The sequence below is a fragment of the Cebus imitator genome, unplaced genomic scaffold (assembly GCF_001604975.1).
Source record: "Cebus imitator isolate Cc_AM_T3 unplaced genomic scaffold, Cebus_imitator-1.0 Scaffold64, whole genome shotgun sequence".
Classification (NCBI taxonomy): Eukaryota; Metazoa; Chordata; class Mammalia; order Primates; family Cebidae; genus Cebus; species Cebus imitator.
The window spans coordinates 7329943-7343134 of NW_016107379.1; the positions used below are offsets into that span (position 1 = coordinate 7329943).

Here is a 13192-nt window from a genome sequence, read left to right on the forward strand (position 1 = left end):
GATGTGTGAGAAATACTTGTGTTAAGAAAATCCTGGAGAAAATGACCTGCTTCTCTGATCTTCAGGGAAGTAAGGAACTGAGAGGTTTTTGTTGTTGTTGTTGTTGTTTAACTTTGAACCGAATTAGGATTGTATTATCAGGAAAAATTTAAGTCAGGACCATATCTGAGGACACAAAGCAATTACCCACACCTGGAAAGGTGAGGATCAAAGAATACTCTGTCAGAACACAGGGCAGGGGGCTGTGTCCTAAGGTTCACCTACTTATTATCTCACAGTTTCTGTAAACTGGAAGTCTGTGTATGGCAGGGCTGTTGTGATGGTTAACTTTATGTGTCAACTTGACTGAGCTAAAGGATGCCCAGAAAGCTGGTAAAACGTTATTTATGGGTTAGTGTGTTTCTGGGAAAAGATTAGCATTTGAATTAGCAAACTGAGTAAAGAAGCCACCTACCCCATGTCGGTAGCCATCATTTAATCCACTGGGGGTCTAACAGGACAAAAAGGCAAAGGAAGGATGAATTCTGTTTTCTTTTTTTTTTAATGTTTAACTTTTGTGGGTACATAGTAGGTGTGTATATTTATGGGGTACATGAAATCAGTTTGATACAGGTATGCAAAGTGCATCCATCCCTCAAGCATTTTTTGTGTATGCTACAATCCAATTATATTTTGTTTGTTTTTTCCTGAGACATAGTCTCACTCTGTCGCCAGGCTGGAGTGCAGTGGCGCCATCTTGGCTCACTGCAACCTCCACCTCCCGGGTTCAAGCGATTCTTCTGCCTCAGCCTCTGGAGTAGCTGGGACTACAGGTGCGCACCACCACGCCCAGCTAATATTTGTATTTTTAGTAGAGACAGGATTTCACCATGTTGGCCAGGATGGTCCGATCCCTTGACCTCGTGATCTGCCTGCCTCAGCCTCCCAAAGTGCTGGGATTACAGGCGTGAGCCACCACGCCCTGCCACTTTTAGTTATTTTTAAATGTACAACTAAATTATTATCGACTATATTCACCTGTAGTGCTTTCAAAGGACCGGTTAACCATCCCCACTTCCCTCCCACCTTCTCCTTTTTCTTGAGCTGGGACATTCATCTTCTGCCCTTTAACATGGGAGCCCCCTGGTTTTCTAGCCTTTGGACTCTGGACTTACATCATCCCTACCTCTCTCCACTCTTTTGCCAGTACTTTGCGTAGCACAGCACCTAACCTGCTCATATTCCATGAATGCAATTAATGCGTGAAATAGCGCATTGTGGAATTATTGCTGCTCCAAATGCTTTGATTATTCTGCTGAAATATCTCCACCAAACGCCGGCTCTCACGGAGGAGTGGTGTGTTCTCTTAACTTGCTGTTTCATTTTTTTCCTCATTATTTTTATACTATATAGGAAAAGATTTATCGTAAATCTCAAAGATTAACGTCTTCTTCCTATAAAACAATGTTATCTGCTCGATCAGGCTTTTCTCCGTTTTACCTCCAATTTCTCGCGTACCAGCTTTCTGAAGTCCGCCCTAAGCTTTGATGCCCGGACTTCTAGCCGCTGGCTGCACTGACATGTATTCGGAGAAGCAATTCCAAATTCTGTAAACAATCTTCCAGCAGCGAAGCGACCTTCGGACGCCAGCAAGCGGTTGTCAGGCCCAGCTTTCTCCTTCCGGCTCGCTCTGATCGCATCACTACTGCACCCGCCAAGTAACGCCCTCTTGCGTCCGCATGCGTGTTGGCCTCTCGATCCGGTTGTCCCAGAAGCCCCCGCACTTCCGCTGTACGGCTGGGCCTTTGCGAAGATGGACGCGCCTGTGGGCTATTACGAAGGGCGCCGCCATCGCAGCTGCAGGACCTGCTGAGGCGGCGCTCCGGGTAGCTGCCATATCGGTCTCCAGCGGCGACCAGATTCTGACAAAGCCACAGACTGTAGACCGTAGGAGAAGTGCGGGAACGACCAAAGAGACCAGGCGACCACTAGAGATGGCTGTGTCCGAGCCCGAGGCCGGCGCCGCGGTGAGGGCTGTGATGAGGGAGGGCGGTTTGGCGGTCAAGATGGTCTAATTGCGGGGCAGTAATTGGAGGTTTATGGTAGTCTGTGACGATAGGTGATTTGGGAATTGGTGGAATCGATGCTAGAGGGTCTCTTGGGAGGTCGGTTTCTGAGTTATGTGTGGGGTTAGTGATTTGGTTTTAGGATATCAGTGTTTCGAGGGGTCTGCAGAGACGACGATGAGGAGGTATCTGGGGCAGTCACTGAAAGTCAGGGTTTGGAAGGGGATCAGAAATGGGGGCTTTGTTGTGTGTCAGAGATAGGGAAGGACCGTGAGGGTTGGCGGTTTGGGATGTCTGTGGGAGCCAGCGATTATGGGTGGCTGTGGTGATTAGGATTATCAAAGAGGGTCAGCGTTGGGATTTGAGAAATTCAGTGATTGGGAGCATCTGGGAACATCAGAGATTGGGGCTTGGGAGTCAGTGACAGTGATGTTTGTAGAAGTTTGATTAGCAGTATCTTTGAAAGTCAGTGGGTAATGGAGGAATCTGAGGATCAGTGAAGCGGGGAATATGACTGTTGGAGTTTGGGAAGTGAACGTTGAGGCGTCTCTGGGGATGGTAGATGATTTGTATGTCATCTGGGGAGAAAAGGTAATTGGGGATGTATGCAGGTCAATGATTAGGTGGTCTCTGGCAGTAATAACTGTGCTTTGAGTAATAAGGTGATTAGTAGGAAGTAATGATTGAAGATTCTCTATGATTCTGTGACTAGAAACCTAAGGGGGTCAGGAGTTTGAGGGGATTGCTGGGTTTAATGATTGAGGGTTCTTTTTCTTTATACTTTAAGTTCTGGATGTGCAGATCATGCAGGTTTGTTACATAGTTAGACACGTGCCATGGTGGTTTGCTGCATCCATCACCCTGTCATCTACATTAGGTATTTCTCCTAATGCTATGCCTCCCCACCCCCCACCCCCCAACAGGCCGTGGTGTGTGATGTTTCCCTCCCTGTGTCCATGTGTTCTCATTGTTAAACTCTCACTTATGAGTGAGAACATGAAGTGTTTGGTTTTCTGTTCTTGTGTTAGTTTGCTGAGAATGATGGCTTCCAGCTTCATCCATGTCCCTGCAAAGGACATGAACTCATCCCTTTTTTTATGGCTGCATAGTATTCCATGGTATATATGTGCCACATTTTCTTTATCCAGTCTATCATTGATGGGCATTTGGGTTGGTTCCAAGTCTTTGCTATTGTGAACAGTGCCGAAATAAACATATGTGCATGTGTCTTTATAGCAGAATAATTTATAATCCTTTGGGTATATACCCAGTAATGGGATTACTGGGTCAAATGGTATTTCCACTTCTAGATCCTTGAGGAATTGCCACTCAGTCTTCCACAATGCTTGAGCTAATTTACATTCACACCAACAGTGAAAAGTGTTCTTATTTCTCCACATCCTCTCCATCATCTGTTGTCTCCTGATTTTTTTAATGATTGCCCTTCTAACTGGTGTGAGATGGTATATCATTGTGGTTTTGATTTGCATTTCTCTAATGACCAGTGACAATGAGCTGTTTTTCATATGTTTGTTGGCTGCATAAAAGTCTCGTTTTGAGAAGTATCTGTTCATATCCTTTGCCAACTTTTTGATGGGTTTGTTTTTTTCTTGTGAATTTGTTTACGTTCTTTGTAGATTCTGGATATTAGCCCTTTGTCAGATGGGTAGATTGCAAAAATTTTCTCCGATTCGGAAGGTTACCTATTAACTCTGATGATAGTTTCTTTTGCTGCGCAGAAGCTGTTTAGTTTAATTAGATCCCATTTCTCTATTTTGGCTTTTGTTGCCATTGCTTTTGGTGTTTTAGTCATGAAGTCCTTGCCCATGCCTATGACCTGAATGGTATTGCCTAGGTTTTCTTCTAAGGTTTTATGGTGTTAGGTCTTATGTTTAAATCTTTAATCCATCTGGAGTTAATTTTTGTATAAGGTGTAAGGAAGGGATCCAGTTTTCACTTTCTGCATATGGTTAGCCAGTTTTCCCAACACCATTTATTAAATAGGGAATCCTTTCCCCATTACTTGTTTTTGTCAGGTTTGTTGAAGACCAGATGGTTGTAGATGTGTAGTGTTATTTCTGAGGGCTCTGTTCTGTTCCATTGGTCTAATCTCTGTTTTTGTACTAGTACCATGCTGTTTTGATTACTGTAGCCTTGTAGTATAGTTTGAAGACAGGTAGCCTGATGCCTCCATCTTTTCTTTTTTTCTTAGGATTGTCTTGGCTGTGCAGCCTCTTTTTTGGTTCCATATGAAATTTAAGGTGTTTTTTTCCAATTTTATGAAAAAAGTCAATGGTAGTTTGATGAGTATAGCATTGAATCTATAAATTACTTTGGGCAGTATGACCATTTTCATGATATTGATTCTTCCTAACCATGAGCATGGAATGTTTTCCCATTTGTTTGTGTCCTCTCTTATTTCCTTGAGCAGTGGTTTGTAGTTCTCCTTGAAGACATCCTTCACATCCCTTGTTAGTTGTTTTTCTAGGTATTTTATTCTCTTTGTATCAATTGTGAATGGGAGTTCAATCATGATTTGACTGTTTATCTGTTGTTGGTGTATAGGAATGCTTATGATTTTTGCACATTGATTTTGTATCCTGAGACTTTGCTGAAGTTGCTTATCAGCTTAAGGAGACTTTGGGCTGAGACAATGGGGCTTCTAAATATAAATCATGTCATTTGCAAATAGAGACAATTTAACTTCCTCTTTTCCTAATTGAATACCCTTTATTTATTTTCCTTGCCTAATTGCCCTGGCCAGTACCTTCCAATACTATGTTGAATAGGAGTAGTGAGAGAGGGCATCCTTGTCTAGTGCCAGTTTTCAAAGGGAATGCTTCTAGTTTTGCCCATTCGGTATGATATTGGCTGTGGGTTTGTCATAAATGGCTCTTATTATTTTGAGATATGTTCCATCAATACCTAGTTTATTGAGAATTTTTAGCATAAAGGGCTGTTGAATTTTGTCAAAGGCCTTCTCTGCCTCTATTGAGATAATCATGTGGTTTTAATCTTTGGTTCTGTTTATGTAATGGATCACGTTTATCAATTTTCATATGTCGAACCAGCCTTGTATCCCAGGGATGAAGCCAACTTGATTGTGATGGATAAGCTTTTTGATGTGCTGTTGGATTTGGTTTGCCAGTATTTTATTGAGGATTTTTGCATCGATGTTCATCAGGGATATTGGCCTGACATTTTCTTTTTTAGTTGTGTCTCTGCTAGATTTGGTATCAGGATGATGTTGGCCTCATAAAATGAGTTAGGGAGGATTCCCTCTTTTTCTGTTGTTTGGAATAGTTTCAGAAGGAATGGTACCAGCTCCTCTTTGTCCCTCTGGTGGAATTTGGCTGTGAACCCTTCTGGTCCTGGAGTTTTTTGGTTGGTAGACTATTAATTACTGCCTCAATTTCAGACCTTGTTATTGTTCTATTCAGGGATTCGACTTCTTCCTGGTTTAGTCTTGGGAGGGTCTAAGTGTCCAGGAATTTATTCATGTCTTCTAGATTTTCTAGTTTATTTGCATAGTGGTGTTTATAGTATTCTCTGATGGTAGTTTGTATATCTGTGGGATCGGTGGTGATATCCCCCTTACCATTTTTTAATTGCATCTATTTGATTCTTTTTTCTTCTTGATTAGTCTGGCTAGTGGTCTATCTATTTTGATGATCTTTTCAAAAAACCGACTCCTGGATTCATTGATTTTTTGAAAGGGTTTTCGTGTCTCTATCTCCTTTAGTTCTGCTCTCATCTTCGTTATTTCTTGTCTTCTGCTAGCTTTTGAGTTTGTTCGTTCTTACTCCTCCAGTTCATTTAATTGTGACATTAGGGTGCTGATTTTAGATCTTTCCTCCTTTCTCTTGTGGAGATTTAGTGCTATAAATTTATTTAGTGCTATAAATTTATTTAGTGCTATAAGTTTCCCTCTACACACTGCTTAAAATGTGTCCTAGAGATTCTGGTATGTTGTGTCTTCCATTGGTTTCAAAGAACATCTTGATTTCTGCCTTCATTTCATTATTTATCTAGCAGTCATTCAGGAGCAGGTCGTTCAGTTTCCATGTAGTTGTGTGGTTTGGAGTGAGTTTCTTAATCCTGAGTTCTAATTTGATTGACTATTTGTCATGATTTCTGTTCTTTTGCATTTGCTGAGGAGTGTTTTACTTCCAATTATGCAGTCAATTTTAGAATAAGTGCAGTGTGGTGCTGAGAAAATGTATATTCTGTTGATTTGGGGTGGAAAGTCCTGTAGATGTCTATTAGGTCCGCTTGATCCAGATCTGAGTTCAAATCCTGGATCCTTGTTAATTTTCTGTCTCATTGATCTGTCTAAAATTGACAGTGGGATGTTAAAGTCTCCCACTATTATTGTGTGGACATCTAAGTCTCTTTGTAGGTCTCTAAGAACTTGCTTTATGAATCAGGGTGCACCTGTATTGGGTGCATATATATTTAGGATAGTTAGCTCTTCTTGTTGCATTGATCTCTTTACCATTATGTAATGTCCTTCTTTGTCTCTTTTGATTCTTGTTGGTTTAAAGTGTTTTATCAGAGACTAGGATTGTAACCCCTGCTTTTTTTTGCTTTCCATTTGCTTGGTAAATATTCTTCCATGCCTTTGTTTTGAGCATATGTGCGTCTTTGCACATGAGATGGGTCTCCTGAGTACAGCACACTGACGGGTCTTGAGTTTTTATCCTATTTGCCAGTTTGTGTCTTTTAATTGGAGCATTTAGCCCTCATTTACATTTAAGGTTAATATTGTTATGTGTGAATTTGATCCTGCCATTATGATGCTAGTTGTTTTGCCCATTAATTGATGCAGTTTCTTCATAGGGTTGATGGTCTCAACAATTTAGTATGTTTTTGCAGTGGCTGGTACCATTTGTTCCTTTCCATGTTTAGTGCTTCCTTCAGGAGCTCTTGTAAGGAAGGTCTGTTGGTGACAAAAATCTCTCAGCAGTTGCTTGTCTGTAAAGGATTTTATTTCTCCTTCACTTATGAAGCTTAGTTTGGCTGGATATGAAATTCTGGGTTGAAAACTTTTTTCTTTAAGAATGTTGAAAATTGGCCCCCCATGGTGGTGCATGCCTGTAGTCCCAGCTACTCGGGAGGCTGAGGCAGGAGAATTGCTTGAAGCCAGGAGGCGGAGGTTGCAGTGAGCCGAGATTGCGCCACTCTACTGCAGCCTGACGCCTGGCAACAAAGCAAGGCTCTGTCTCAAAAAAAAAAAAAAAAAAAAAAAAAAAAAAAAGAAAAGAAAGAAAGAAAATTGGCCCCCACTCTCTTCTGGCTTATAGGGTTTCTGCCAAGGGATCCACTTTGAGTCCCAGGAGCTTCCCTCTGTGGGTAACCTGACCTTTCTCTCTGGCTACTCTTAGCGTTTTTTTTCTTCATTTCAACCCTGGTGAATCTGATGTTTATGTGTCTTGAGGTTGCTCTTCTTGAGGAGTATCTTTGTGGTTTTCTCTGTATTTCCTGAATTTGAATGTTGGCCTATCTTGCTAGGCTGGGGAAGTTCTCCTGGATAATATCTCGAAGAGTGTTTTTCAACTTGGTTTCATTGTCCCTGTCACTTTCAGGTACACCAATCAAATGTAGATTTGGTCTTTTCATGTAATCCCATATTTCTTGGAGGCTTTGTTCATTTATTTTCACTCTTTTTTCTCTAATCTTGTCTTCTCACTTTGTTTCATTGAGTTGATCTTCAGTCTCTGATATCCTTTCTTCCACTTGATTGATTCAGTTATTGAAACTTGTGTATGCTTCACAGAGTTCTCATGCTGTGTTTTTCAGCTCCATCAGGTCGTTTATGTTCTTCTCTAAACTGGTTATTATAGTTAGCATTTCATCTAACCTTTTTTTCAAGATTCTTAGCTTTCTTGCATTGGGTTAGAACATCCTCCTTTCGCTTGGAGAAATTTGTTATCATCCACCTTCTGAAGCCTGCTTCTGTCAACTGTCGAACTCATTCCCGTCCAGTTTTGTTTCCTTGCTGGTGAGGAGTTGTGATCCCTTGGAGGAAAAGAGGAGTTCTGGTTTTTGGAATTTTCAGCCTTTTTGCACTGGTTTCTTCCCATCTTTGTGGATTTATCTACCTTTGGTCTTTGAAATTGGTGACCTTTGGATGGGGTCTGAGTGGACGCCCTTTCTGTTGATGTTGAAACCCTTTATTTCTGTTTGTTAATTTTCCTTCTAACAGGCCCATCTGCTGCAAGTCTGCTGGAATTTGCTGGAGGTCCACTCCAGACCCTGCTTGACTGGGAATCATCAGCAGGGACTGCAGAACAGCAAAGATTGCTGCCTGTTCCTTTCTCTGATAGCTTCGTCCCAGAAGGGTACCCACCAGATGCCAGCCAGAGGTCTCCTATATGAGGCATCTGTTGGCCCCTACTGGGAGGTGTCTCCCAGTCAGGCTATATGGAGGTGAGGGAACCACTTGAGGAGGCAGTCTGTCCCTTATCATAGCACAAATGCTGTGCTGGGAGATGCTGCTCTCTTCAGAGCTGCCAGAAAGGGACATTTAAGTCTGCTGAAGCTGTACCCACAACTGCCCCTTTTCCTAGGTGCTCTGTCCCACGAAGGTGGGGGCTTTATTTATAAGTGTCTGACAGGCTACTGTCTTTTTTCAGAGATGCCCTGCCCAGAGAGGAGGGAGTCTAGTGACACAGTCAGCCTGCAGAGGCCTTGCTGAACTGCCATGGGCTGCCCTCCCCATCCCCTGTTTGAACTTCCCAGCAACTTTGTTTACACTGTGATGTTAAAACCGCCTACTGGAGCCTCAGCAATGGTAGATGCTCCTCCCCGCACCGAGCTAGAACATTCCAGGTAGAGCTGAGACTGGTGTGCTGGCTGCCAGGATTTCAAGCCAGTGAACCTTAGCTTGCTGGTGTTCATGGGACTGGGACCCACCAAACCAGATCACTTGACTCCCTGGCTTCAGCCCCCTTTCTAGGGGAGTGAAGGGTTCTGTCTCACTGGTATTCCAGGCACCACTGGGGTATGAAAGAAAAAAACTGCTGTGGCTAGCACAGTGTCTTCCTAGATGGCTGCCCAGTTTTGTGCCGGAAACCCAGGGCCCTGGTGTTGCAGGCACTGGAAGAAATATCTTGGTCTGTGGGTTGTGAAGACAGTGGGAAAAGTGCAGTATCTGGGCCAGAGTGCAAGGGACAGTCCCTAATGGCTTTCCTTGGCTAGGAGAGGGAGTTCCATGGTCTCTTGCACTTCCCAGAAGAGGCAACACCCCACCCTGCTTCTGTTCACTCTCCTCGGGCTGTACCCACTGTCTAATCAGTCCCAGTGCAATGAACCAGGTGCCTTAGTTGGAAATGCGGAAATCACCCACCTTCTGCATCAGTCTCTCTGAGAGCTGTGCACCAGAGATGTTCCTATTCAGCCATCTTGCCAGCAATCCGATTGAGGGTTTTTTAGTGGTCAGTGATTGGAGGTCTGTGGAGGTTAATGATTGTTCTGTGGATAGTGATAGTTGGGAACTTGTAGAGTTCCATAATTTGGAGAAGTTTCTGAAGGTTAGTGACTGGGGAGCATTTGGGTGTCAGTGATTGAAAACTTATAGGAACAGACAGACTGTAAGATGAGCATCAATTTTATGCCACGGAGTGTTTTTGGTTTTGTTTGCTGTTGTTTTAAAGTCCCTGCTTTGTCCTCAGAACCAGGGAATGTTTTAAATGCTGGAGAGACACCAGGAAACTGAGCCAGAATTTCTCCCTTAATGACTTTACATTCTAGAAATATGAAAGATACAATAACACATAAATAAATAAAATCATTCCAGACACTAATAAGTGCTATGAAGGAAGTAAAAGAGGATGATGTGGCAAAGAGTGGTTGAGGTAGGAGTGCATGACCTTAGCCAGGTTAGTCATGGAAAGCTTTCCTTAGGAAATGACAGTTGGGTTGAGGCATCAATCATCACAAGGAGGCGGCCATGCAGAGATCTGAAGAAAGAGTGTTCCAGGAAGAAAAAAGATCAACTGCAAAGGACCTGAGGTAGGAGTGAACTTGGTGTGCTTAAAAAAGAGAAGGAATATTAGTGCTGCTGGAGCACAGTCAGAGGGAAAACAGAAAGATGTGAAGTCATAGTGGTAGGAAGGTATCAGATAATATAGGATTTTACTGGCTAGTTTAAGGATTTGGAATTTATTCTAGATACAGTGAGAAGCCACTGAGTTTAAGCAGGGGATTGATCTGACCTGATTGATACCTTGAAAAGATCACCATGGCTACCTCATGGACTGCAGAGGGACAAGAGTAAGTAGATACAGGGAGGTCACTTAGCAAACTTTTTGCAATAGTCAAAGACAAAAGATTATGGTGATTTAGAATAGAGCTATAGCAGTAAACTGAAATCAAATTCAGAAAACATCTGGACATAAGTCACTAGGACTTACTATTATATCGATGTGGAGTATGAGGGAAGAGAAGAATTGAGATTTACATCTAGGCTTTTAGCCTGAGGAAGTGGATGGATGCTGATTCCATTTTCCGAATGGAAAGGGTTATGGTGGAAAAGACCAGATTTGGTGGATGGAAATGGGATCTGGGATGGATGTCAGTGGCTCTGTTTTGGCCATGTCAGAATGCTCATTACACATCTACCTAGAGATATTGGGTAGCCATTATATATATGAATCTGGAACTTAGGAAAGGTGTGAGTTAGGGAACCATATTTGAAATGTATCACAGCAAAGATACCATCTTAAGGTATTTAAAGCCTTAAGATTGGCTGGGGTCACCTAGGAAGAGAAGACAGATAGGGAAGAGAGGAGGGCCAGGGAGAGAGGCCTGGGTCACTCTGGCATTTAAAAGTCTAATAGAGGAATAAAATAACAAGGAGAATGAGGGGTACCCATTGAAGTAAGAGGAAAACTGTGCAAGTGGGTGTCAAAGCAGCATAGAGAAGAAAGCCTTTCAAGACAATAGGAGTAATCAATTGTCATATACTCTTGTGAGTCCCAAAGCATGACTAGAGATCATTTGATTTTGTCAATATGTAGCTTAATGGTTATTTTGATTGATTAGAGCTCCTTTAGTGGAGTTAAGGGGATAATATCTTGTTAGAGTGAGTTGAAAGAATGTGAGGTAATGAAGTAGAAACAGCAAGTATGGGCAACAGTTACGAGAAGTTTTGCTAGTAAAGGAAGAAGAGAAATAGACATTGTATAGGATATGAAATCAAGAGAAAGTATTCTTCAGATGAATGATATTAAGGCAACTCTGTGTGTCAATGGGAATTATCCAGGTAGAAGGGAGAAAAAGATGTAACAAAAGAGAAAGAGGTACTTGCAGGAGTGAAGTCTTTGGGAAGACAATTGGGGATGGGATTGAGAGTATAAAGGGAGAAGCTGGCCTTAGTTGAGAGAAGGAAGAAAGACTTTCCATTTTAATAGAAGAGAAGGTATATTATATAAGAATTTGGAAACAGGTTGGTGGAATTGGTGGTAACAAGACAAGGTAATTCTTGTCCATTTGCATTTATTTTCTCTTGAAAGCATAAGGCAAATTCATCAGCTGAGAGTGGGAAAGGAGTAGATGTTGGAGATTTCAGAGTTAAAAAGGAGAAGGTTCAAAATAATCATCTAGGAAAAGGTAAGGTGTATTTTCTAGGGTTAGGTAGTAGGACTGCTGACAGTATTAGATGCCCATTTGGCATATGTGTTATAAATTTGAAGTCAGTCCACTCAGCAAAGTTTGATTTTTCTCTTGCAATGTTCAGTTGCAAGGTTGCAGGCAGATATTAAGAAGAGAGTTGGGTTAACCAAGGTTGAGGCTTTGATAGGTGAGTACAGTGGAGGAGAAGACCAGCAAGGAGGTTAAAGCTTTATAGTTTTCAATTGAATGTATATTGTGCTAGAACAAGGAATCTAAACAAGAAAGAAAGGCTAGGTAAAGGTGGAAGATGGTGAAAAGGTGGTTAGGTTCAGAGGGCTCAATGAGTTTGGAGAATTATTAGAGTGAAAGTACTAGAGAAAGTGACAGAGAGTGGAAAGTCTTAGAGATTTTTGGAGGTGGTATAGTGATGGCAAGGTGTAAGTGCAGATGAGTGATGAATAGGTGGCCAAATTTGAATGGAAGAAAAGACTGCTGGCCTCATGACAGAGAGAGGCAAGGGTGTTGAATGGCTCTTCCACATTGATACAGAGATAGTGCAGAATGATGGCAGGAATTTGGCTGGTGCTAAAGTTTTCAGTGAATGGGGTAGGATGACTGCAAAACAGAGTTAACATAGAGGTCCAAAACTACTATCCTTAGACAGTCCGGCTTGCAAGGTTTGCTTTTTGCTGGCATGTGGGAAATTAGATTTCAGGAAGGAGCCCACCATTCCCAGAACTGGTTAAGAGTAGTTCCCAGTGCTTAAGAATATAAACAATGTAGTTTATGCTGAACGCCTGCTTTCTTCTGGGAGTCTGGAATTTTTGTACATGCAGGTAGAGAGTGTCTACATGGCCAACCCCCAGTGAAACCCTTGGGCAGTACTGGTCTCTAATGAGCTTCCCTAGTAGACAACATATCATATATGTTATTATAACTCACTTCCAGAGGAGTTAAGCATGTTCTATGTGACATCACTGGGAGAGGACTCATGCTGGTGCCTGATGTCCTCTGGACTTCAGCCCATGTTGATTAACTGACTTTGCTTTGTATATTTTTACTACAATAAATAATAGTTAGGAGTACAATTATATACTGAGTCATAGGAGTCCTCCTAGCAAATCACTGGACCCAGGAGGATTAGTAGATGAAAATCTGGTGATACTATAAATAAGCTATGAATTTTGAACGAAGAATGAGAAATGGTTGAAAGTTATCATTTACCTCATCTTTAGACTCTGAGGTACATGGGTCATGGTGGGGAGAGGGGGTACAGGAAAGACAGCCTCCACTCCTCTGAAACTCCTGTAAGGAAGCAGGATCCTCAGGAGACAGGTAGATTTCAGGTACAGCATGCAAATGAAGGGAATGGCTGAAGAGTTTGAGGGAGGAGTAGAATTTTCTGGCAGTAATGAGAGTTTCTTTCTTTTCTTTCTTTCTTTCTTTCTTTCTTTCTTTCTTTCTTTCTTTCTTTCTTTCTTTCTTTCTTTCTTTCTTTCTTTCGTTTGTTGGGTTTTTTTTTATTGCATTTT

The 13192-nt window shown here is 42.0% G+C and overlaps 1 protein-coding gene across 1 annotated transcript in view; it reads left to right on the forward strand.

The window, feature by feature from the left end:
* Nucleotides 1-1718: 1718 nt before the first annotated feature.
* Nucleotides 1719-13192, forward strand: part of ZFP37 (ZFP37 zinc finger protein) — a 29874-nt gene continuing 18400 nt past the window's right edge. The window contains exon 1 of the mRNA XM_017530361.2: nt 1719-2006. Coding sequence (XP_017385850.1) covers nt 1719-2006 — 288 coding nt within the window. The remainder of the gene's footprint in view (nt 2007-13192) is intronic.